At 37.6% G+C, this 24,626-nt stretch overlaps 2 protein-coding genes and 1 long non-coding RNA gene across 3 annotated transcripts in view; 2 read left to right on the forward strand and 1 right to left on the reverse strand.

Moving 5' to 3' along the window:
- The window catches only part of LOC110059030 (histamine H2 receptor-like), a 150,851-nt gene that overhangs the window by 75,681 nt on the left and 50,544 nt on the right, over positions 1–24,626 (forward strand). The gene's annotated exons all lie outside the window — the stretch shown is intronic.
- Positions 183–7,089, reverse strand: LOC110059032 (putative tyrosinase-like protein tyr-1). The gene is made up of 5 exons (XM_089280630.1): positions 6,978–7,089; positions 6,074–6,140; positions 5,062–5,362; positions 4,496–4,749; positions 183–1,968 (listed from the first exon to the last, which is right to left on the reverse strand). The coding sequence occupies exons 2-5, from the start codon at positions 6,129–6,131 to the stop codon at positions 1,196–1,198; spliced, it is 1,386 nt and encodes a 461-aa protein (XP_089136756.1). The 5' UTR covers positions 6,132–6,140; positions 6,978–7,089; the 3' UTR covers positions 183–1,195.
- LOC149096115 (uncharacterized) lies at positions 15,252–18,617 on the forward strand. The gene is made up of 4 exons (XR_016204590.1): positions 15,252–15,474; positions 15,842–15,909; positions 16,745–16,819; positions 17,403–18,617. It is a non-coding gene; the product is annotated as an uncharacterized LOC149096115 (long non-coding RNA).

A 24,626-nucleotide genomic window follows, 5' to 3' on the forward strand; every position in this document is an offset into this window, starting at 1 on the left:
CCTAGCCACGTACATACAATCTTACTATAAAGTCCAGCGATAGGGGAGAAGGGGTTATTTGGGTATAAAAGTAAAGTGGAGAGGGGGAGGGTGAAAGGATTTTTGTATGCAGTTAAAATTGGGGACTTAAGTATCTTTTGGGACCTGTTTTTTATTTTTGTGTTTTATTTTTTTTTGGGGGGGGGGGGGGGGGCGAAGCGGTGGTAGGTAGGGTTGGGAGGATGGGTAATCATTTGGCTTCATTGTCTTTTTGTTTCAAATATTGATCGGAATTCTCGTGATATTTCCCACATGTATTACGAGTTTCTGAAGGGCGGAAGGGGATACGAAGTTCAAAGTTGGGTAATTTCTTAGATTTGAACTCATAATTTCATTCATAGCTTTCTGTTTCACTGGTTCCATTTCTTTCCCTACCCCACACCCCTTGAATCATGTACTGTAAGGATCAGTTGCCAACTTAGACATCATTTTAGTTTGTCACGTACTTATAATCAAACCCAACGACGAGTTGTAAACACGTCGCGTATACGAGACAAGGTAAATAAATAAAGGAAAAGTCTGCACACGAGCCAAGGGGCCCATCATGCCGGAGCTTATCCCGGTTTCTGTAGCATGAAGTGACTAAGAGTATTTCTACTCCCCCCTGGATGGGATGCTAGTCCCTCGCAGGGTTACTCCCAGCATTAAGTTCTCCGGAACCCATTTAAACACCTGGGTAGAGAGAGGCACTGTGAGAGTAAAGTGTCTTGCCCAAGAACACAACACAATGTCCCCGGCCAGGATTACTCGATCTGCAGACGAAAGCACTAACCATGAGGCCTCCCACAGATAAATAGATAAGCTCCAGGATTATTTTTGTTCTTGAAAAAGTCTCAAGCCAACAAATTACTTGCACAGCGGTATTTCTGAAGCCCTCATCTCGCTCACCGACCCCTGCCCGGTAAGCTGTGTTAATAAAAGAGACGCATTAGTCTGGGTAATATCTTTTTTAATCCTTTCATTCAAACATCTTGAAATTATATTTGACAATTTTTTAATAAACCTTGTAATAAATCTTTTTGATTTGTTGAAAACTTTGTCAAAACTTTCTAAATATTGAATAGTGCACTCATCGCATTGTAGAACAAAAACGAAATTTAAGACTCATCTTTAGTTTTAAAGGAGCTACGAATTTCGTTTACAAATAAATTTTGCATTAAACGAATGTACTCGAAATGTTTTGAAAACGGGAAGACTTGACATCTTTGGCACGGAATCCCGTGGTATTTGCAGCTTTCGCCAGCCATCGATCGTACATGAGACTGTTACTGGATGGGTTGTCCTTTGCTGAAAATCTGAAAGGGAGATCTGTTAAGCGAAAACCTAGCATTTTGTCATAAATTTTTCTTAGCTGCTTATATTGAAGTCTTTTCTCAGGCTGAAGTTCCTTTTTTAGCAGCTTCTTTGCTTTGCGTCGTTCTTTACGGTGAACTCCAAGATTTCGTAGCTGGCGCGCGGTGGCCGGGCGGAAGGGAAGCCGAGGAATCCGACGAATTTCCCTTGTGGTTAAGCTCTCGAGACGCTTCATGATTTCATTATACAAAGGATGAACTGGGTCTTGATACACCACACAGACTCGACCTTCATCTTCAGAGCTATCGATATCAGGATGTGGCATATACAAAGTGTCTACGTAATCCCTGGGGTGAAACTGTGCTTCCTGCATGCGGAGATCATCCCGAAGATTGTCGAAATAGGCAAACATATGAGAGGTGCTCTTTTCCTGCCAATCGGCCCATATCTTGTCAATGAACGCGTGATGGAGGAAGAACTCCGGCGCGTTAGCGGAGTTGTGGGCACACATCGTGCCTCCTACACGACAGTGGACAGTGTCGTGTAGATTCGCGCGGACGTCCAGCTCAAACTCCGTGAACTCGCGTGGAGAATGCGCTTTCGTCAAATAAAGAGCGATTATATCGGGTGGTTTAGCTGTAAAAGAATTAAACAACGTGAAAATTAGGAAAACAACTAGAAAGGTTAAAGAAAAGAAAAGGAGATAGAGTCTTATGCCGCATTCGCACCAATAACTAAATCAGGTTTAGATTTTTCCAATAGTCCAGTTTCGAATTCGCCATGACCGCTGATTAAAAGCACTGACAACGCATTTGCACAGGGTTAGCCTCCACCCAAAAAAATATTCACAAATACCGGTGGGAAGGTGCCACAAATTTGAAAATTAAACAATACACAGAGCTATAAACAGGTCATCTTCACGCTGGAATTTGTGAATATTTTACTTTAGGTCGAGGCTAACCCTGTGCAAATGCGTTCTTAGTGCTTTTAATCAGCGGTCATGGCGAATTCGAAACTGGACTATTTGTCGAGTACGCTTTGCAGTCCTTTCGAGAATAAAAATTTCAAATCACTTTGCTAACATATTTTAATTAAACAGGTGTTGGGGTGCTGTGCACGGTATAAACAACTAATTTTTAACTTTGTTAAATTAAACCACTTTTGAACATGTTAAACATGTTAGTGTGAACAGGGTGTTAGTTTGTTTTGTCAGACTTCATGACAATGTCCAGTCTAGAGAACAGAGCTTTACTAATCCTTTTGCTGGTGTTGAAATAAGATAAATTCCTGAAAATCTTCGCTCTTTAAGCTTGAAAAGGTAACGTGGGATTCCAAAACGAATCTAAATGGCATAGAAATTATTGTTTTATAGTACGGATTATGTGATCAGACGGCAATATTTGAGGATGTACATTGACAATAGCTAGCGAGTTCTTGGGCCTTGAGGTACGCATCAATTTATACGTGAAAGTATTTTGGCTTTACTCGGTTAGTTTTTCAAGATTTTGATCTGAATATTGCTAAAAGATACCAATATCGTTCAGGTAGTAACGAAAGAAGTTTCCGCAGTCTCCCGCTTGACAAATTGAATGACTGATTTAGCCTAAACGAGTATAGGGAGAAAGCTAGAGATGACAATTTACATGTGTTTTGACTCCAAATAGACTCCACAGATGAATTCCAACAGACTTCCTTTCATTTGAGCGCGCCGAACCTACACCACTACTACAACTGACTGACTGACAACTGACTCGATCAATTTGTCAACAGTTTGCTTTTATACAGTAGATTACATCCTGTTATTTTAAAATATTGCTATGCCACGCAATTCCAGGATGTTCGAACAATGTAATTAACAAAAGCAGTAACAAACGTATTAGTCTAGAAATTTCTACTTCACCGAGAGGCTCTGGAAAACCTATTGTTTTTCTAATCTGCAATGCTCTCCGATTCCCAGCTTTCAACGTAATGTTTACATGTGTTGGTTAACCGTTTTGCATTTTGTTAATGTCGCACCAAAAACATATGTAAACAGTAGGGGCAGGTTTTTGAGCCATAGATCCACACAGGAGATTTGCTAAGCACACAAGAGGCTAGAAAGTTGCCTCGAGCGATTCTCTCGGTGCTTAGCAACCTCCCGCTACGTGAATCCATAACTCCAAAGAGAGATTCCATTCTACCTCATAAGCATACGACCTAGCAAAGGTATCATGTTAGATTGGGGGTTGGCTCCAAACACTCAGAGACTCTTTAAAGTCTAGTTAGCAATCAGTGAATATTTTTTTGCTCTTGAACGCTTTGGTTGAAACATACCTGGAGGAGACCTATTTTTTTTTTCAAAAACTGCAAAACTTATGGGCAACAAAAGCGCAAATAAGCGCTTACAGTATTGGTAAAATGTTGTGTATTTTCACTCGGGTCACACGAAAGGTATATAATACATCGGGTTCAAATTCTTTGGATTGTTAATCACGCTATATGTACACTTTCATTAATCAAAGCTTTTATTTTTGTAGCTCGATCACAAGCTGAACTGGCGTTTATGCTAATGATAAAATACTGTGAACAAAGATTCCCCGAAATTGGAAGATACCGCGTTTGCCATTTGTTAATTAAATTCTCTCCTATGTAAATCTTCCAAGTAAACTCATTCTTTAAGTTTTAAAACGGGTTAGAAGTGATTAAGTTAACGCACGTGCTGTTTATAACGGGCTGTTTTCTTTTTCCGCTCTGTTTAGCTTGTCGACCAGTTAAGATTTTCTCAACGCCAGTTTACACATCGTTTAAACAAAGTTATTATATGACTAGCTCCGTGAGCGGGCAAGATGAATCAAATCCTGCCCCGTAATTGGCTACCCGAGCGGGCAAGATAAAGCTATCTTGCCCGCTCGGGACTACCCGCCGCGTCCCGCAAGAAAAATTTCCCCGAAAGCCATATAATAAATCCTTTATTGACTAAGCTTGTTCATTCAAGATGGCTGGATATTGTCCTCGTTCTTTTTTTACGAGTTTATGGACCTCGACTCCGTCTCCGTCCATAAACACGCAAAAAAAAGAACTTGGCCAATATCCAGCCATCTTGACCTCACATTTGGTCAATAACCCATATATATCACAGCTCGAGTGGTACGTAATAATCAAATGTTTTAATCACTGCACTTACCAGAGAACGCTCTCTGAAGACAGCCTCGTCTAGCCGATGGAGTTAATTTCCATCTTCGTTGCCCGAAACGTCCATCTTGCACACATCCTCTCCTTTGTCTATTCCCGTTCCCACCCAGTCCCCATGGTTTGTTCGACCAAATGTCATCAGTGCCCCTCTGCCAGGCGGCCCCGGGGAATAAACTCCAGTCCCAATAAGGCAGGGTCACACGACAGTCTACAGTTCGCAGTAAGTTTTCAAAAAGGAGAAGAAACCTAAAGGCAACAATAAGAAAGAAATAATTGAATCTTACGACACTTTCGTGTTCGAAATGAATTTCAAGTTTTCAGTGACTTCCACTGAATGAATGCATGAATGCATGAATGCTTGAGTGCATGAATGTACTATGAACGAACGCGTACGCACGAATGAAAGAGCGAACGAACAAATAAGTGAATGAATGAGCGAATGAGTAAATGAGTGAATCAGTGAATGCGAAACGTCTTTGCTTCTTGGTTTCTTAATTTACAAGCTAAAATTTAAGATACTTAAGGAATTGATAGAGTAACGACTGTTACGTAACATACCAACGGTGCCAAGGTAAAAACTGCTGTTTATCATGAATGCCAGTATCAAAAAGCCTCTTGTGTGAAGCGATGATTTGGTTGTATTCATGTCTATAACGAACATCAGTAGACGCTTTGATCACCGTGTTTACATAACGAAGTCTTTCACTCCGTGTCATTGATGGAAAGTTCTTTCTTTGTCTGCAGCAATACTGCATTCTCTCATTCAAACAGATACACCGCTGACCGCACGGTCCGTCCACTGGCTGGCCCTCCATTTCACGGCTACATGAAGTATCCTGGTTACCTTGAGAGGAAACCGCTGACGGAGGAAACAAGATACAGCAGAACAGCCACAATATACTTGGTGGTCAATATTAAAGAAGGCAGGTCACGCAATTTTAGGCAATTTCAGCACTGATCAAATGGTCATATAATTAACTAAAATATCACAAAAACGGCTCAAAACTATAGACGATCTCAAACAAAACACAGGAAAGCCAAGAAGGGACATGGATGGACAAAACTGGAGAGGATTAAAATGGATTGCATTTAAGGTAAATTTGAAAAACTTCGGCCCACCTTTTTCTCAAATTTATATCAGTTTATATCAAAATGTCATTTACACAGTTGGAAAATCATTGTCAGTTGTTATGTGGCCGTGATTATGCAAATGAAAGACTCTTGCTCTGCCAGTTTGACGTTTAGAGCTCATAATTAAGAAAATTAAACAACATGACCTAAATTAGCGTGAGCTAGCCCCCTTTCACAGACTTGGGTAAAATCATTTTACGGATAAAGTCTGAAATCAGAGACTAAAAAAACAGAAATGTCATACGCCATAATCTAAGAATGTTCACAAGAATATTTTCAGCCTAAAATCGGCAAAAAAATTAGAATATCCAGCCTTGGCCGGAAAAACAATATTCTTATAAAAATTAGTGCAGTTATTTATACTGTGATCGTGGTAAAATGTAAATTCTATCCGTAAATGTTTATTACTATATAAGTGGCAAAATATTGAAAATGTTACCTGAGATGTACAAAACTAGCACCCAGAGTATTAGCAGCACATATCCACCGGTCAACATCACTGACACCTTGTGTTAACAATAATAAAATAGAAATAAACAACAGCCAAATAAGGGCGTGTTTTGCGTGAGGAAACTCGTACCCGTGCAAGTTCCTGTCATTACTGAATCTGTGATCTTTTCGTCAAAACACAGGGCAAAAGGAACAGCCCTTTTTTTCCAAACAAACTCTTAATTATAAATATCTCGTGAGGTATTTTGTAAACAAACAAAACAAAAAAAACATGTGTTACAGACATGTTTGGTTATGGCAAAGAAATTGGCGACCACTTTAGAAATACGATTATTTTTTTTTTAGTTTTTCCGCAACGTTAATCTTTAAAAGTTAAAACGGTTTCTTTAAGATTCAACAAGATTAAGGCAATCCGTTATATGTTCGGAAACTAGCTTTGTACGTAGTGAAGGTTTTCGTCTAGAAATAAATATTATTTTCATTTTTTGCGTTAAACTCGTGTAGACTGAAATCTTGAAATCAGCGTTCAAGTTGACGTAAAAGCCTTCACATGCTTTATGTTTCCTTCCCGGCACGTTCCTAGATTGCAAAATCATCATGATCAGTTTTCATGGAGATCAATGTACCTCTAACGTGGGATAATTTTTGTCAGCCCTCAATCCTCCGTCTTTGTTTGTAACGTGGTTATTATCGATTTTTGGGACTCCCTCCCTCAACTAAACACAGCGCCTTATCAGTCTTGTCTGCTTGTCAAAACTGGCATATTCCACAAAAACATTGGAAGCTAATGACTCCTCAACATATGTCGTGTTGTTTTCGTTCATGACTTGAATACAAAAGACGCGACGAACTAGATGAAAGGATGTATTAACGATGTGAAGATATTTGCTTACCTCCTAGTGGAATCTGTACGGAGAACCAACTTGCTATGCTGATAAGCCAGTCAACCGACTGAAAGACAAAAGATGCAAGCTTTGTTCAAGTTCTTATTCTTTTTTGAGATTGTGATTGATTTGGATTAATTTGTGTCCAATTTCGATTGGCCAATTAATCAAAATAGTTTGACCTTCTCGGGACAACTGTCATAACGACACCAAAGTCAACATCAAATATTTTTTCATATCAAACTGTGGGTGGATTTCTTGTGTTGGTGGAATTATAAATACATGGAATAAACCTTAGACGAATGTGGTGATAGAAACTCGTTCCCTGCACTTGGAAGTATAGTCGAATTGATTTAAGGAAATAAAATAACGAAAGGGGTAGCAGGGGTTCACGCGCTTTGTTATAAAATTACTTTGCGTGGAGTTTTGATTAACCACGTGGTGATTGGGATGAAGTTCCTTGTTCGAGGAGCTCTTTTTCTCCTCAAAAATCAACATTTCTAACTTAATTAACTTAAGAGTCTTAATATACGGAACCAGCATGGAAAGCAGCTACCTTCGATACCAAGCTTTCTTTGAAAATACACTCAAACGTTTTAGTTATTTTGAAAAAATTAAGTGCTCTAAAAGAAGTTCAAAGACAATTAGTAGTTATTGATTAGAAGAGACACCTACTTCATGAAAAAAGGGAGGAGTTATTGCTATATTTTTAAGTACCCAGGCCAATATGTGGGCAGTCACTCGAAAAAAGAACACATGCATTATAACGTTCCATGTAGTAAGTAATAAATTCAAATAATGGACACAGATTCATGTATACATTTGTCAGTTTAATTGTTGAACTTGCGACAACGCAAAAAAAGCAAACATATTTTTCCTTGGCTCTATAATTGCTTCATAATAAAGAACAGAAATTTAGCAGACTATTTTAACATTTTTACACCTATTTTATGTGAAATACTGCAAACACCTACATTTTCCACCTGCTAGCTGTTCACGCATAACAAAAAAAAAAAAAACAAAACAAAACAAAAAAAAACAAGCAAGTTATTATTTCTAAAACATTTTCCAAATTTGAGTTATGTAAGTAAGATGTTTTGGTGACATATTATATTAATCTCATAAAAAAGCCTTACAGGCAAAAATAAACAGCTCATGGGCCCGTTTCGCGAAGGTCCTGAAACGTTTTTGCACCCGGAAAACCATATCAAAATCTCAAACCTTATGATTATTGAGCTATTTTATTCACATATCCCTTAATATGTACAGAGTTTTCCTTCATACAAAAAGTTTCACACGTGTACGCCTCTCTTTTTAAATACAGATTAAATAAAAATTGCCTTTGCGAGCCACAAAAGGTTTCGAGAGATTTCCAGAAACGGCCCCCTGGACCGTGTTTACATTGGACGAGTGAAGCCCTGCTAACTAAGTTACGTACCTGTCTAATCAAAACATAACCCGTCTTTGAAAACCCTTTAAGCCATGTTATGACGGCCTGAACGAGACCTGTTTTACCAAGGAAATGCCAATTAGCTTCAACTAAAAAAGTAGAATATAACTTTTAAAGAATATAATGAAAATAATCCATCCGTGAGGGATTTATGGACGTGCGCGCCATTGATCTGCGCATCCTCACTTCCTACGTGATTCACGTCGCAACGTCGCGCCACATAGCACATCAAGCGCGTGCTAACACGTAAGTGTGTTATTGACCTAAGGTGGGGTCCGTATTGGAGAAATATTGCTCGAGTTCTATTTTTTTGCTGATGAATAGATGCGTCTCCGTGATCCATTCTCGGTAAACGCGCGCGAGAGAGATAAGCATTTACGTCAATAGATTTCTTGTTTACGTTTCTGATATCGCTTTTGTAAACATTAAACTCGGGTGTCCTTCAAAAATGAAGATATAAAGATTTCTGTTAAACGAGAGAATTGTCTATTTTGTGCAATGAATTGAAAAAGAAATATGCCAAAATTATTTTGTGAACGCTCCATTTTAGCGGTCCGTAGTACGAAATTCGGACCCCTAAGGGAACCAATCAAAATTCTCCTCTTCATCGCAGACCAGTTTAGCCACTTAATAAAAGCTAGCCTAGGGTTTGGCGCCAGTTGCGTTAACTTCGCCTGCATTTTACTTTCTTAAATGGTCGGTGATAATTGAAACTAGATAAATTTAAAGGTTGGTAATTGCTATTTTAGTTAGCTGCATATCCTGGGCTTTTTATCTTAACTATTAATTGCGTTATTGAGTGATTTTTTGATTGATTAAATTATTGGTTGATTGATTGATTGATTGGTTGACTCGAGAATTTCCCTTTACCTATGTTTAAAAAAGAGATGTTTGAAAAAGTCAGAAAATAAATAAAGCTTCTTCCCAATTTGCTAATTAACTAAAATAACAGCTGCAAGGGAGACTGCGAAACCACATGTGCACATGTAACTAGAAAATGAGCAGAGAGTAATAAATTGGTATTACAAATGTTTACCTTGAGTAATCAAAGGCTTTTTCATCTCAGTTGGCCCACAGTAATGTGTGGCCAATTTTTTTAGTTGGAATTTGAAATTATTGGTTTTTCAGGAGTGAGGGAAAGCAGAGTACCCGGAAAAAACCCTCGTGGCAGGGTGGACTGTGCCATCTCTGCTGCCGGTAATATCTCATATACCTTAATATATCTATAACTCAACTTCTGAAAGTTCGTCTTCAAGGCTTACTTTCATCCACAGTTTTATCGGTCCTCTGTCCTGGGTCCTCTGTCCTGGGTCCTCTGTCCTGGGTCCTCTGTCCTGGGTCCTCTGTCCTGGGTCCTCTGTCCTGGGTCCTCTGTCCTGGGTCCTCTGTCCTGGGTCCTCTGTCCTGGGTCCTCTGTCCTGGGTCCTCTGTCCTGGGTCCTCTGTCCTGGGTCCTCTGTCCTGGGTCCGCTGTCCTGGGTCCTTTGCCCTGGGTCCTCTGCCCTGGGTCCTCTGTCCTGGGTCCTCTGTCCTGGGTCCTCTGTCCTGGGTCCTCTGTCCTGGGTCCCCTGTCCTGGGTCCCCGGTCCTGGGTCCCTGGTCCTTGATCCTGTGATCTATGTCTCTAACAACTTGCCTGCAAATCCAATCTGTAAATAGTAAGTATTTTGCACATGACTTTTGCTAAACTTGCATACAATGTGCAAATAATTCTTTTCTCACAAAATTTCGCTTGAGAGTCTTAAGAATTTCACAACCTCCTAAAGGATTTAAAGTCCGCAGTCCGCAGTCTGCAGTCCGCGGTCCGCGGTCCGCGGTCCACCGTCCGCAGTCCGCAGTCCGCAGTCCGCAGTCCGCAGTCCGCAGTCCGCAGTCCGCAGTCCGCAGTCCGCAGTCCGCAGTCCGCAGTCCGCAGTCCGCAGTCCGCAGTCCGCAGTCCGCAGTCCGCAGTCCGCAGTCCGCAGTCCGCAGTCCGCAGTCCGCAGTCCGCAGTCCGCAGTCCACAGTCTGCAGTCTGCAGTCCGCAGTCCGCAGTCCGCAGTCCGCAGTCCGCAGTCCGCAGTCCGCAGTCCGCAGTCTGCAGTTCGCAGTCCGCAGTCCGCAGTTCATATTTATACTAACTGTGTAATGGTACATTTTGTTGACCCCTAGTCCATGGACTACCTCGATGCGATGGACCTGGTCTATGGAATGCTTGAAAGGACTACCCATGGACTACCCTAAGTGGACAACCCTGAAATTTGTGGCAAACATAAATTTAACGGTACTAGAACCCGAACAAAAGATACAATCGATCGACAAACACAATTACGGAACACTTGCGATGTAACAGATTTAACGATCATGGCGAGGTTGTTCGGAAGGCGGTTAACGCTAACCCAGGATTAAAAGTTAACCGAAGTATATTTTTTTCCTGTATACAGATGTTTTTCATTGCTTACGTTTTGTGTATTTTGAGATTTTTCAAACTCAAAACAGAAGCCAAACAATAAAAACAGAAAATCTCACCGCAAAGTTACAAAACTCAAACCAAAATTCTCGCTTGACTTGGGTTAGCTTACTCAGGCTTTGAACTATTCGGCCCAGAGGTTCGCCCTTAGCCTTGGCTAAATATATATATTATTTTGAATACAGTCAAGAAGAACTAATCGAGACTTTATAGCTCTCAAGCTGACCCCGTGAGAGAAAATTGAACTTGAAGTTATTCATATTTTAATTAAAACAGACGTTTCGCGTTAGTTAAAACCAGAACCCACAATAACACACGCTCGAACCATTCCTACGAAGTTTGACATTAACTTTCTCGAGAATGCTCGAGGATTTAATCAGGGGGTCACTTAGAGAAATGAACTAAAGTGAGTTGTCTGAAACAGTATTCAAAAAGTTACCGTGCTATGAGTAGATTTGTGGTAAAATTATTTTTGCTCTTATTGCTCGAACATTGAGGGAATCCGTCTTAGTTTAGTTAGGTCTGGTTTGGTTTGCTTGTTGTCCTATTTCAGATTCACGCGTATCCGACTGCAAAGTTTTTGCTAAATAAAGGGATAACTCTCTGTTCTCTATAAAACAAGACATGAAATGGAACAACAAACAATCAAAATAAAAAAAATTAATTAGGTCTATTGTTCACCGCAATAATGGACGTTAGCGTTGATTGTTTTATTCTGCAAAATAACCCAGCTCATTTTGATTCAGTGAATGTTATTCGGGGCAAAGCATACTTGATTTTAATTTCACACTTTTTCCTGATGAATAACGAAATATCTTTGCTACCTAATTAAAAAAAATGTTTATTTTCTAAATTTCTTCCGACCAGACAATACTTTTATTCTTATCTGTACTGTGCTTTTGGGACACATTTCTTAAAAAAGAAAAAAAAAAGGTATCAAAATAATCCGAGATTTAAAGGGCGTTTTGAATTTGGTTCTTTTGTCCCAAAAATCACGCTGGAGCCGTAAATTTAAAGGAGAAGGTCACTCCAAAAAGCTTCTTCTTTGAGTTATTTTTTTGTAAAAAAATACCTCTTGGTCGTCGCGTCGGGGTATGTTATGGACGGGTCAATGGATGAGTGAGTGAGTGAGAGATGTATGTATGCCACACCAATCAGATTGGATCTACTATAAACAGCCAATCAAATTTCTTGTTGTAAAGGTAAATGGTTTCTGAGAAGATTTGATCCCGATACAGTTCAGAACGGCCATATTTATTCTCCGGCTTCTATAAAAGAGGAGGAAGTATTCATATATTGGGCCTACTTCGACATTTTCTGTGGGTTAGGCTGAGGATTATGTGGGCGGGTTTGATAATTATTTGTAACTGGATAATCAGTCAAAGAAATATAGTGTTTGGCATATAACGACGAGCATGCGATGAAGGGTGAGCTCTTCCCACTAGGTAAGTTGAAGTGGTTTCTATGATAGGATCAATTGTATTTTAATGGAGGAGGGAGGGTGGGTGGAATGCACTACTGGGAATATGAAGAGGTTGTGACCAGTTCAAATCGTTTGCGTGTTGTATATTGAAACCTAAGTATTGCTGCAGAGTTCGTAATGAGTGTTCCGGGCGTGTCGTTAATTTCAGCATCCATTGATAAGTTTCAATGTGAAAAGCGAAGAGACTACGATTAATTTGGTCAAAAGAACAAAAAGGTATTATTCTGTGGCGATTTTACCATTTTAATGAGTCTTGTTTACTACTGGAATGAGAAGATACGTTTTAATGAAACTAAATCTTTTCTCTTAAATGTTATCAGGGCTTTCGCTTATTCACATTAATAAGCAACGCGAATTGTAGTTGAAGAAAAAGGAAATTATTTGTGTTCAAGATAGCTTAAGTGAGGTATATGAAGTCTTGAGCGTTTTATTGTATTAAACACAAGGACTTTGGTAATTGAAAAATAAAGACCGATGTGTATGTTGCCGGTTTGTGATTTTTAGTCCGGTTTGGAGCAGAATGTGACAGTTACACACATACGTTGAGTTGTTTTAGAGTGCATAATGTTCAGTGTAATAATGGTGGCTAGTTATGAACGAAATGAGCCTTGAGTTTTGAAACAGTTCATGAGTAAGTAGTATGCAAATGCAACGAGATATTTTTATTTTTAGTAACAAAGGTAACTTGATACTTTTGTTTTTCACAAGGAGTAAATTCAATTAGAAGTCACGAATCGTGGTTCTAGTTCTTAGTACATGTTTTAGAGGAGACGAGACTATTTAGATTTGAAACAGTTCTAACGTTTACAATAGTAAGTGTAGCTGACGATTGTTTTGTTCTTGTTGCGTGTAAATATAACGAGATATTTTTATATTTTAGTTACAAAGGGTAATTTGACACTCTTGTTTTTCACACGGGAAGAAATTCAATTAGCGCTGACGAATCGCCACCACTCTTTCCCACGATGCTTGCTATCTTTAGTTACAAATGGTAACTTAACACTTTTGTTTTTATATGGGAGTAAATTCAATTAGAGCTGACAAGTTATCAGTTATTGATCACAGGATATTAAACAAAAAAAGCTTTCATTTCTGGACGGTTTTCACGTCTTTGCAGTAGCAGTTTATTTTTATTTGATGGGCATTTTATGACATTCTTTTCAGTCCGATATTTTTAAAGGTAAAAAGTATCAAAACTGCTCAAATGTTCTTTGAAGACTGCGTGGCACCAAGTTAAAGTGCAATTTAGTTAAATCAGACTTTCAATGTGTCAGAGAGGTTTTTTTCTCTTTCTTTCTATTTTCGGTGAAGTAGTGTTGTTGTGTTGTGTTGTGTTGTGTAAAAAGGGTAAACTTACGACTCGTATAAAATGCGAAAAGGTCTCTTTACTTGAGCATTTTTGAGCAAAAATTCCTCTTGGGGGTTGGAGGAGCTATGTGATCGGTAAGTGAGGGAGTGATGCATATGCACGTGTCACACCAATTGCAGTGTGGGTTTTATCAAAGAACGAATCAAAGAAAAAAATAAGATGGTATCTACATTAATCCGGAGACGTGTCAGATTACTGTAGTTTGTTCAGTCAAACATTTTATAGCTTACTATTTAGGTATCTTACCATTACCGATGTAACATCGTATGTACATCATAAATTCCCAGTTTCTTTCTTGCTGTACATCGCAACTAAAAAAACTTGTCAAATTAACCAAATCTTTATTGTAAACAGTTCCTTGAATCCTCCTATCTCCGAGACTTCACACACACAAAAAAATAACTCTTGCACGTCTTGCGTGCCTATGTTTATTTTTTCGTCATGTAAAACGTGCTCAACAAGTTTTGCGTCTTCTGTCCAAAACATTGCGCACAAATATATCTCTGAAACATTGCGCCGAACAATGTCAAAGTGTGTCTACTCTTTGAAATATTGCGCACAAAAATTTCAAGGTATGGTCACTGACCGTAGCATTGTGGATAGATAAAGCTTCCTAATTCTTCCAGTCATTTTGATTTCATAGTTAAACAGTCACAGCGCAGTCAACAGGGCATTTCCGAATTACCTTTAGCCTCTTCCCCAAAGCAAGTCTTGGTGCCCATCCTTTCATATGAAAATGACTTCATTCTCATGCAAGTCAAACTCATTTTCATTTGAATGGTTGAGCACCAGGCCTCGCTTTAATAGTTAGTAGTAGAGTTAGGCCTCGTCCACACTACGCGAGAGGACTTTATTTCTACGGTTAGGCCTACCGTCCACACTGATCCGTCACGAAAACGGAGCTTTTCGAAAACGCTTTTCAAACTGGAGGAATTTGAAAACACCGGCTTTTCGTTTTTGTGCGGACGGAGAACATTTGAAAACGAAGCGTTTCGAAAACGATGACATCGCGGTAATCGTGTGATTTCTCTGACCGAGTTTTCCTCAAACATAAATCCAAAATGACCGGTGATTGTTGCGTTTTAAAATTCCTCCAGCATAGTGCGGACGGAAAACATTTGATGCGTTTTCAGAGTGAAACTTCCGTTTTCAAATTCTTGATCAAGGCCTTAGGTGCCTTGACTTCATTTAATGAAATTGGAAAACCTTGATAGCCGCCGTGGAAATGCAATGAAAACATTTCCGCCATTGAGAAAATTCTTAAATAGCCGTATAAGTTCTCACTCTATTCAGTAAACGATTCTACTAAAAGCCAAAATGGTCAATTTTCCTATTTCGAAAATCCATTTTCCTTTCCTAGCTCGAACGATGCTAGAAAGGACATTTTAGATATTTTGAATAACCCGCCCGTAATTACAACGAGAATTCTAGCCAATCAAATGGTGGCAACAATTATTCAGTGCGTGGTCGCAAACTCTTGGAAATCTAAATTGCAAATTATTCAAATTTGTCGATTTGCGCTCTTCGTGTCGAACTTTAAGCGGCCATGTTTAAAATTTAAACCCGTACAGCTTCAACTTTGGCTTTGTCTTTTACCACGAAAAATGTATCAAACTTCAGTTCGGGATTGTCTTTGAGTGTTCAGAGCTGTTGTGAGGCATAAATACGTGCAACAAGAACTGTAACTCAAGCAAACTTGGAAAGCACGTGCTTCAACCAAAATGGATGACAACTTCCTTCGCTAAGTCGTCCTCAAGGTATGAAGTGTCCACGAAAGTAATACTGTATTTTGTAGAGGTAACGTAGCTCAGTTACTACGAAAACTTTGCATAAAATGCTTTAGGAAATAGTCAAGTGACAATTGATATATCTGTTAGTACATTAATAACTAGGCACTAGAGATGCTCTAAAGAATATATTATATGGGTTTAATTTTCTGCCACTTGGAATGAGTTTAAAACTGTTTCAATCAATTGTAGAATTAAAATCACAAAATGGTATCAGGAGTTAACCATGAAAACTTTGAAACTAGAAGATTTTTATAGAGGCCTAATAAGGCAAAAAAATTCATTTAATTTCAATAAAATTAATGCTAAATTTTCTGGTTCATTATTTTTCTTCCAGGAAAGCAGAAGGATCAGGTTTAAACGGGTATCCCAATGATCGAGGCCAACTATGATGACACTACTCAGGTAACTATTTAATTTATTTACCGAAACTTGATATTTCAATTCTCCTTACCAGTAAGCATACATTTCTTTCATGCTAGTTCTAAGAATTTCATAGTTTCATCACGACAATATCCCTTGTTGATGTTTTTCTTTATTCTCTTAACCTGTCTACTTTACAATCTATTGATCATGTAGTCAGTAATTAGAACTTGATCCGGATGTAATGTAATTTAAGTGTAGAGGAGAGAGGGAGAGAGAGAGAGAGTGAGAGAGAGAGAGAGAGAGAGAGAGAGAGAGAGAGAGAGAGAGAGAGAGAGAGTGAGAGAGAGAGAGAGAGAGAGAGAGAGAGAGAGAGAGAGAGAGAGAGAGAGGGGGGGGGGGGAAAGAAATGTCGGTGTTGATTTTACTGAATGCAGTGCAACTTAGAAGAACATATGGAGACCAAAAACAAGAACAGAAAAAGAAATAATAAATTTGACCACTTTTCAGTCGTAAACGTGATCTGGAGACATTGCGATGAATCAACATTTCGTTTCCATGCCAACCATGTATTTATGGGTTGCCATGACCAAATTTCTTGGTTTTATTTTCTCGTTTAGCTGTTACTTTTCACGATGCTTTGTCAAGTTTCTTCCTAAACCTTTGCAGCCTTAGATTTCTTGCATCACTTTCGACATTTAGCTTTCCAAGATTTCCTAGGATTTTTTTGGGCAAATTTTGTAGTCTAAGATGGCAATAGTCCAAGCTGTCTGTTTGTTTGTTAAGTTGTTTACTTGTTTGTTTGTTTTTCGTAATATAGCGCTTTTTCTATTTCTTAGATAATGTCCCTTATCTTGTTTTCTTGATTATTTTGTAGATAGGACGGAATTACTGAGCTGAGATGTCTGCATGCTTGTCGAGTTGGAACATAACTTGATATTAAGGAACAGTGGTACGTTAATGCTCTCAATTCACATTTTGCTTAACTTAAATAAGTAGCCATACAACTGAAATCTTTGATATCTTTTAGGCAGCCCATTGTCAATGCGATTTCGTGATATCAAAGTGTTATACCCTGGAAATTCTGTAACTCCTCAGTTAATTTAACTTTGTTTGGTTTGAATAACATAGATAATGAAAATATCGAGGGACCGCAGCCAGGGTCAACCATAGTAAAAAAATTTTTTGAAATTTTCTCTAACTAAAAATATTACAACAACACAATCTTTCGGGCCGGGCTTTCAGATGATATTGGCCGTGTACTCCTACGCAAAGAAGCATGTTGTGAAGCATGCATTTTTGCATAGACATCAAAATATATTTAATTATTGCACACATTTGAACAGCGCCAATGAATCACGTTTGATAATGGATATTTGATATTTGCAAGGGGTAAACATTTGGTAATTAGGGAAAGTTAATACATTTATGCATGTTTTAGTGCTGGATGAATCGGCAATCAAATTGTATAGCGAACCAGCTTGTTGCAAACTACAGAACTTGTTCATTAAATCGATTTATTTTTATTTATTTAGTTTTTTGGCAGGATTTCTCAAGTGAATACAGTCTGTGAAAGCAATGCATTGAAGAAAAGGACGAATGCCCAGGCATTGGAGGCAAGATATCGGAGGAAGGAATAAAGAAGGCAAAACTTTGGATGCAGTATATTGGAGTTGGGAATAATACACAAGGGAGCGAAGTAAGACAGACAATTAGATTAGATTCGAGCGGCAGATTTATGGAAATTCGAAAAACAAGATTCAAAAGACAAGATTAAATTTGTTAGGTGCCATCTACAAGGCCAACGTTACTCACTTGTTTAAATGCAGGGCTGTTCTCCAATTCTAATTGTCTTGTTTACAAAATTATCAAGCCCTAGTCTGACTTGGAAAAATCATTTTTGGAGCGATTCTTCGTGTTTATCTCTCGGTAAACAGAGTCTGTGAGCTCGCGTGTTCGAAAGCAATTTTTTTTTATTTTACTAGTGTAATTAATTAAGCGGATTGATTCTCTGTTTGTCAAAACATCGCAACCAGAAACTATTTCTATAGGCAAATTACAAATGTACGTATGTGTTTTTTACTGGGCTGTTCACTAATTCTAATTGTCTTGTTTACAAATTTGAAATTCACGTCCAAATTCGACGAGGTAAAATTATTTTTGTAGCAAGCCTCCGTGCTTACTCACCAAAAGCTTATTTTTCTCGACAAAGATAACTCGAGGACGTATATATTTTCCACGTTGCTCTCTTTATTCTGCCACATAATTTTACAGGAATGAATTGTATTTGTCAAAATATTGCAACCAAAAATGAATTTTAGAGAGTTGTTTTAATAGAATACGTACAATTTTCGAGCTCACAGAGTCATTTACGAGGGAGATAAGCTTTACATTTTTTCAAAGTCTCAATTTATTCAAGTATTGCTTCAAAGTTTTTTGCAGTTCACATACACTCTCGTCTCGCGTTGTTTTCGAAAGTTTTGCTAAGAAAAGTAAACATTGTCTTGAAGCTCAAATTTACGTTCATGGTTGCTTTTCAAAGAAATAATTCCAGGAAAATTTTCTGTAGTATAGCGTCACCGTTTTCCCATTCTTGTTTGTAAGGCGTTTTTTAAACTAAGATAATAATAATAATAATAATGATCAAAAATTGTCTTGAAATGCTCAAGTTTGTGTAAGAAGCCCATGATTACTCTTCTAGAAAACATTTTTATTTAACTGTATGCAAGATTAAAATTGTTTTTGCAAAATTGTGTTGAGATTTGCTTTCATGGTAACCCTTGTCAAAATTTTTTAATTTTCCCGCCAAAAAACTTAGAAAAATACGGGCGCTTATAATACGCATGCGCCATATATATTTTTAAAAAATTACTTTTTGTTAACATCTGCTTAAAAATTGTTTAATTTTCCCGCCAAAAGACTTAGAAAAAATACGGCGCCTAAAATATGCATGCGCCAATTATTTTTTTAAGAATGTAATTAATTTTAAATTTAGACTTAATTCAATAGTCGGTAAATGTAATCTTTTATTCCAATGTGTATTTTTTATTAAGTAAATCAAATATTTCAAACATTAAAGTACTCACAACAAGTGTTTCATTTCAATTGTTTTATTCATCTTTAATTTTCTGCTAACAATAGTTAACTAGTTAAGTGAAATTCAATTAAATTAATTACAACTGTGTCATCAAAAAATTTGCCCTATATATACTAAGACTTTTGGCGGGAAAATTGGAAAAAATTTGCACAGCGTTTCCCCTGACAACTTTTTTTCAAAAATGGTAAGGGGGTACCCCTTGAATTTTTCCCGCCAAAAAAATTTTAACATATACCATCTTGAACACAACCTAACGGAAAAATTTTGATTCTAATCATTCGAGTTTTTCAAAATAAAAAAGGTTTGGAATCCAGTGAGCATTTGTTTGTGTTCAAGATGGTATATGCCATGATGACATCTTGTTAAATAGTCAGCCGTAAGACAACGATCAGCTAGAAACCTATCTACAGAAATGAGAAGAACAAGTTAAAATTAGCACGACAGCAAAGTTTCTACAAAACATCGAGAGGGTTAAAACATTTCTAAATCGAAATAATTAAGAAAACTTATATAGCCGGGTAAATTGAGCCCCAACTATATAAACTCTTAACTATAGCGATTCCAAAACGTCGCCACCTTCTCAATGTTGTGTAGAAACGTTGCAGTTGTACAAATTTTAACTTGCTACTCCCGTTTCTGTAAATAGATTTCCAGCTGCCCGTAATCCACAGCGTAACTATTTAACATGATATCATCATGCAATATATTTCAAGAAGATAGCAAAGGCAAGCCATGAATCCGATTACTTCAACGAAATTATAAAAAAAAGCGAAAACTTCAGTCTGGTCCTAGTATTTGGAAATTTTTAGAACTTTCGTAACTTTTAGCGGAGATGAAAAACCAATACCCGACAAATTATACGCCAATTTAAGATAAACTGTTCATGGCTTGCTTCGTTATCTTCTAGAAATTACTTCCAGCGAGGTGTTAAAGGGTAATGTCTGGTTATCAAGCTTTAACATGTATCTCTACATATCCTATGGCTTCTGTTGTAAAACTTTGTTTTGTCATTTGCAAACGAAAGCAATAACATTTTAGATGAATCAGGAAATTAAACTACAGCTTTGAAACTGCAATAGAGCTAATAGCAAGTGTTTGGAAAACTTTTGTCCGTAGCGAACGATAGAAGTAAAATTTTAGAAGAATAAGACAATTGAAGTTTAGAAAATCAAAGATGAAATTGTGAATATTTTTCGTAATATTTTTCAGTTGCGGACGAAAGCAATAACATTTTAGAACAATCAGACAATTAAAGCCAGTTTTGAGAATCAATAGAGCTAATAGCAAGTGTTTGGAAACATTTTGTCCGTAGCAAACGATAGCGATAAAATTTTAGAAGCATCAGATAATTGGAGCTACGTTCGTGATGATAAATGTAATAGCGATAAAATTTTTAAAGAATCAAACAATATTGGGACCAAGTTTAGAAAATTAAAGATGAAATAGCAAATACTTTTAGTAAAAATGTCTGCAAGTTGCGGACGAAAGCAATACCATTTTAGAACAATCAAACAATTGGAGCTGCATTTTTGAAAAGCAGCAGATCAAGTCGTGAAAACTTTCAGTAAAAATGTTTGGCAGTCCAAATGATAGCTTTAAAATATTCCGACAATTAAAGCTACATTTCAAAAATGTAATAGATCTGATAGCAATAAAAGCAAAAAATTTAGAAAATCAGACAATTAGGCCTACATTTTTCGAAAAGTGCTAATGGAAAGAGTTGCTTGATACCAGATATAATTAATTACAGCCTCGCTGGAAGTTAAAGAAGAGGATATATTTGGTTTCTGGTTGATTTTTATACGTTTAGTTCCCTTCCGAAGAAATAAACCGACCGTTTTCCGTACGGAAATGTATACAACAATATTTGCCCATAAATCAAGTACTTTCTTGATACGAAGATCAATGCAGAAACCAAATATCCTCTACCAAAATTATTTATTCAAGGTGGCTCTGCATGTCAATACACAACAAACGTCAAAAGAAATGTTCACGCATTTTACTGCAAGTGCATAAAAAACCGAAAAACAAAAGAATTAAAAAAAAGCCGAGTGAAATAAGGAAAAAAGTGTTCAATAATTTGTGATCATGTCAACAAATTTTGCAAAAACTCAGAAAAATCAAATTTACTAACGAATAGTCAACTATTCCTTGATTAAGTTGGTGTTTCAAAATTACAAATGAAACGATAGAAATTGTTTGATATGTGTTCTGAGCACTTTTAATGAGCTTCAAGCTGCAGTATTTTCAGAGGAATTGGTTGATTAATAAATTTTGAGCAAGGAAGCTGCTCTTTCAACATTTACAATTCACATCATAAATTAATAGTAGTGTATTTGTTTCTTTTTTAGAAGCTCGTTGACCCTTTTGGGAGAAAAAGGAAAATCTAAATATTTAAAATTCGTCTGCAAAGCGAAGAATATTGAAACAGACTTTTTAATTTCGTGTCTGAAAATGCTAAGATTTGAGAAGTAGAAATAATTCTTCGGTTACTTGAAGCGTTTGATAGGTAAACAGAGTAAGATGTGCCTCCAAAATGAAACAATTTTTATTGAACAGTCATGTGATATTGTTTTTAAGCAAGGGCACTGCCCTCCAACGGACAATTCGCATTCTAAATTGAAACTAGGCCTTCGTTAGACTTCAGTGCTTTATGCGATTTTGGAGGACAAGAAAAATTAAAATTCAACGTTGAATTGTTTGCCCAATTTATATCACAACAGAATTTGTTATGATTGACATGATCACGTAACTAATAGATACAAAAGTCCAATTGCTATCTCGGTTTGATTTTAACATGCAGTGCCACCTTAAAATATTCAATAAACGTTATCTCGAAGTAACGTATTTTCAAATTTAGGAGAGTTGAGCGGTTGTAAAACAACTTGGAATTTTTAAAGGAAAAAAATGGAAAATGCTCGAATCTGACAAGATAAATAAAGTAAGCATGCAAATACCGACCGATAAAATTTACTTCAATCAAACTGATGATCGCTCGATCCAAGAAATAAAACTCCCCACAATTTGAAAACATGTACTAAATGATAACTCGAAAGCGGTTGAAACCTTTCCGGCAAAAATGGCAGAAGTAATTAACAATCACTACCGAACTGAAAGATTTTAGACTACGAAGTTTTGAACTCGAATATAACTTTTCTAGTTACAAGACTGTCATTTCTTATCGGAAAGATTTCAATTGAACCAAATTCTAAAGTGGTATTCTCAACTTCGTCTTCATCCTCCCTGCTTAAATCCTTTTGATCTACTCCTGTCTTGCTGACAGTCCCTGAAAATAGAAGACATGAAAATTGGGTAAGGAACAAACGTGAGTGTAGAAACTGAAAAGAGTAAACGAGGAATAAAAGGATTCACAGTGAATTGTTAAACACGAGTGCGCGTAGACAAGTACAAGGCAAAGTTTGACAAAGAAACGCCAATTTCGTGAAGAAAGCCAAACTCTCGTAAAACTAACAGCTACAGACTTAAGCGTATGGTATGGTTCCTGAACTAACTGCTAACGTACGTTTTACTCCGTTACTTAAGCCATGAGGTTGTTCTAACGTTCGACACGAAACGTAAACCGAGTCCGGCAAGCGCACGTGGTAAGACTTGGAGCCGGTATTTTTGGTTGGAATATTTCTTACGAAGGTAGAATCGGAAAAATTGATACTAACCATTGACAGAAATGGGTATCAACAGACTATCCTTCCCCAAATGTGGACGCCATTTCTTCTTCAAAGAAAAAAAATTGCTTCTCTTGTAAAAGGGAACAGTACACATCTTACTCCGACGGCAAACATCTTAAAATGACAAACTATCACCTTAGGTCAGCAATAGTCATCATGAATATGCAAAATAAAATTACACCAATCAGCTAACAGATACGTCACGAGTTTTAATGACAAACACCCTTTGTACGCCTTACTCTGAGAAAGTTTTGCATTTTCTTTGTTCATAGGGAGCTCACGTGAACCTGTATGAGCTAGCTAAACACAATACGTAATTTTTCAAAAATTATTCACATTTTTACAGTTCTCGATCAATGTGTAAGCCTTCGTTTTTAAAATGAATTCCGAAGCGTTCATTTAAACATTCAAACGTACATTAACTTACGGTTACATTTTTTTATCACACGATTCTCTCATCCTTGTACCACACTAAACGCTACGACGAATAATTTTGGGCCAAATTAATTTTTTTTATTAGTCTTGTATCTTAAATAAAGTTTTTTATTAAGTCCATTGTTAACTTGATCTTCGCGAAGATTCGTACTCAATTTTCTCCTGTCTGTACAAAGTCATCTACGCTTGCTTAACGTTTTCACATATTGGTTACTGGCTTAATAAATTAAAGGGGCTTAAGAAGACCAAAGGGATGGCATTTCTGCTTAACTGTCAGAGAAACTAACAAGCTAACACATTAGGGCACTTACCTGGCGAATTATGAAATTTAGAATGAATGCTGGAATGAACTTAGTTGAGAACCCACCAGGAACTCGCTGGGAACGTGGGGTGGGGGAAGAACACGCCCGGAAGGAACTCGGGGTAAAAAGAAGGGAACGCGCAGCGAACGTAGAGTGTAGTAGAAGAGCTCAGGGATAGCAGAAACTACAGCGATTGTTTGGGGGAGGAAGCAGTCAGCCCAGGAGGTACCCACGATGAAACACACGATGCGGTCGACTTACGCGATTACGGCATACCTGCGGTAAAACGCACCGTAAACACAATAAAACGCACGGGTAAAACGATTGACGGCAAACGTATGGGAACTCACAACGGTTACTCGGGAAAGATATGAGAGAAATTACCTTACCCGTGTATTTGCTGTGGTCTTCCCGATGCCTGAAATCGAGGTTGCATTTCCTGGTGCGTTCCCCGCGTGTATCCCTCGCGCGTTCCTTGTTGCCGAAAATGAGAAATAAAACATTCGTTCATTCATATTGCAACGATGTCGCAAATTAAGGGATACCTGGCCACAATTCTTCCTATGGTGAAAATACCAAAAAACTTTTACCAAAAAATGATAAATCTAAGACGGATTACGAACAAACTAGTGAGACAATCTCAGATAGTGCAGAGTGTAATGTATAGCTCTGACGCAGTATTCATGACACAGTTCCTATATAACCCCTGCTATTCACTCCTGGTTTGTATTGACCTCGCTAGTCAGCTAGGGATTTTGATGAGACAATCTTAGCAGTGTGTATGTTTGATGTGTGTATTTTCATTCACAGTCGAAGAATAACTTACAATTAATTACCATTTGTCAAGACAGCTCTCGAATTTTACTGTAGTTTTTGACGTTGATTTTTGCTCATTTTAAATTAAATAATACAGTTAAGTAGCGAACGTGACAACTTTACTCTTCATGAAAACGTTTGTAACTTGATACTTTTGTTTTCCTCGCGAAGGTGTGTAACCTAAAACTCTTGTTTTCTAGAAAAAACACGGAAGATGTGTTAGTAATCTTTTCACAGCTGGGGATAAATGGAAGAAAGTTGAATGTCGGATGAAGAAATGGAAGAAGGTCGATTTGCTTTATTTAAAACGCAAATTTTCTTTTGACGGATAAACAGGAACTAATATAATTATCAAATTGTCACGGAACAGCACGTTCTGTTGCCACCTTTGGCGTTAACAATAAAACCACTTAAATTTAAAAT

The sequence above is a fragment of the Orbicella faveolata genome, unplaced genomic scaffold (genome assembly GCF_042242905.1).
Source record: "Orbicella faveolata isolate gen_17 unplaced genomic scaffold, um_ofav_v1 contig_48, whole genome shotgun sequence".
In the NCBI taxonomy this organism is placed as follows: domain Eukaryota; kingdom Metazoa; phylum Cnidaria; class Anthozoa; order Scleractinia; family Merulinidae; genus Orbicella; species Orbicella faveolata.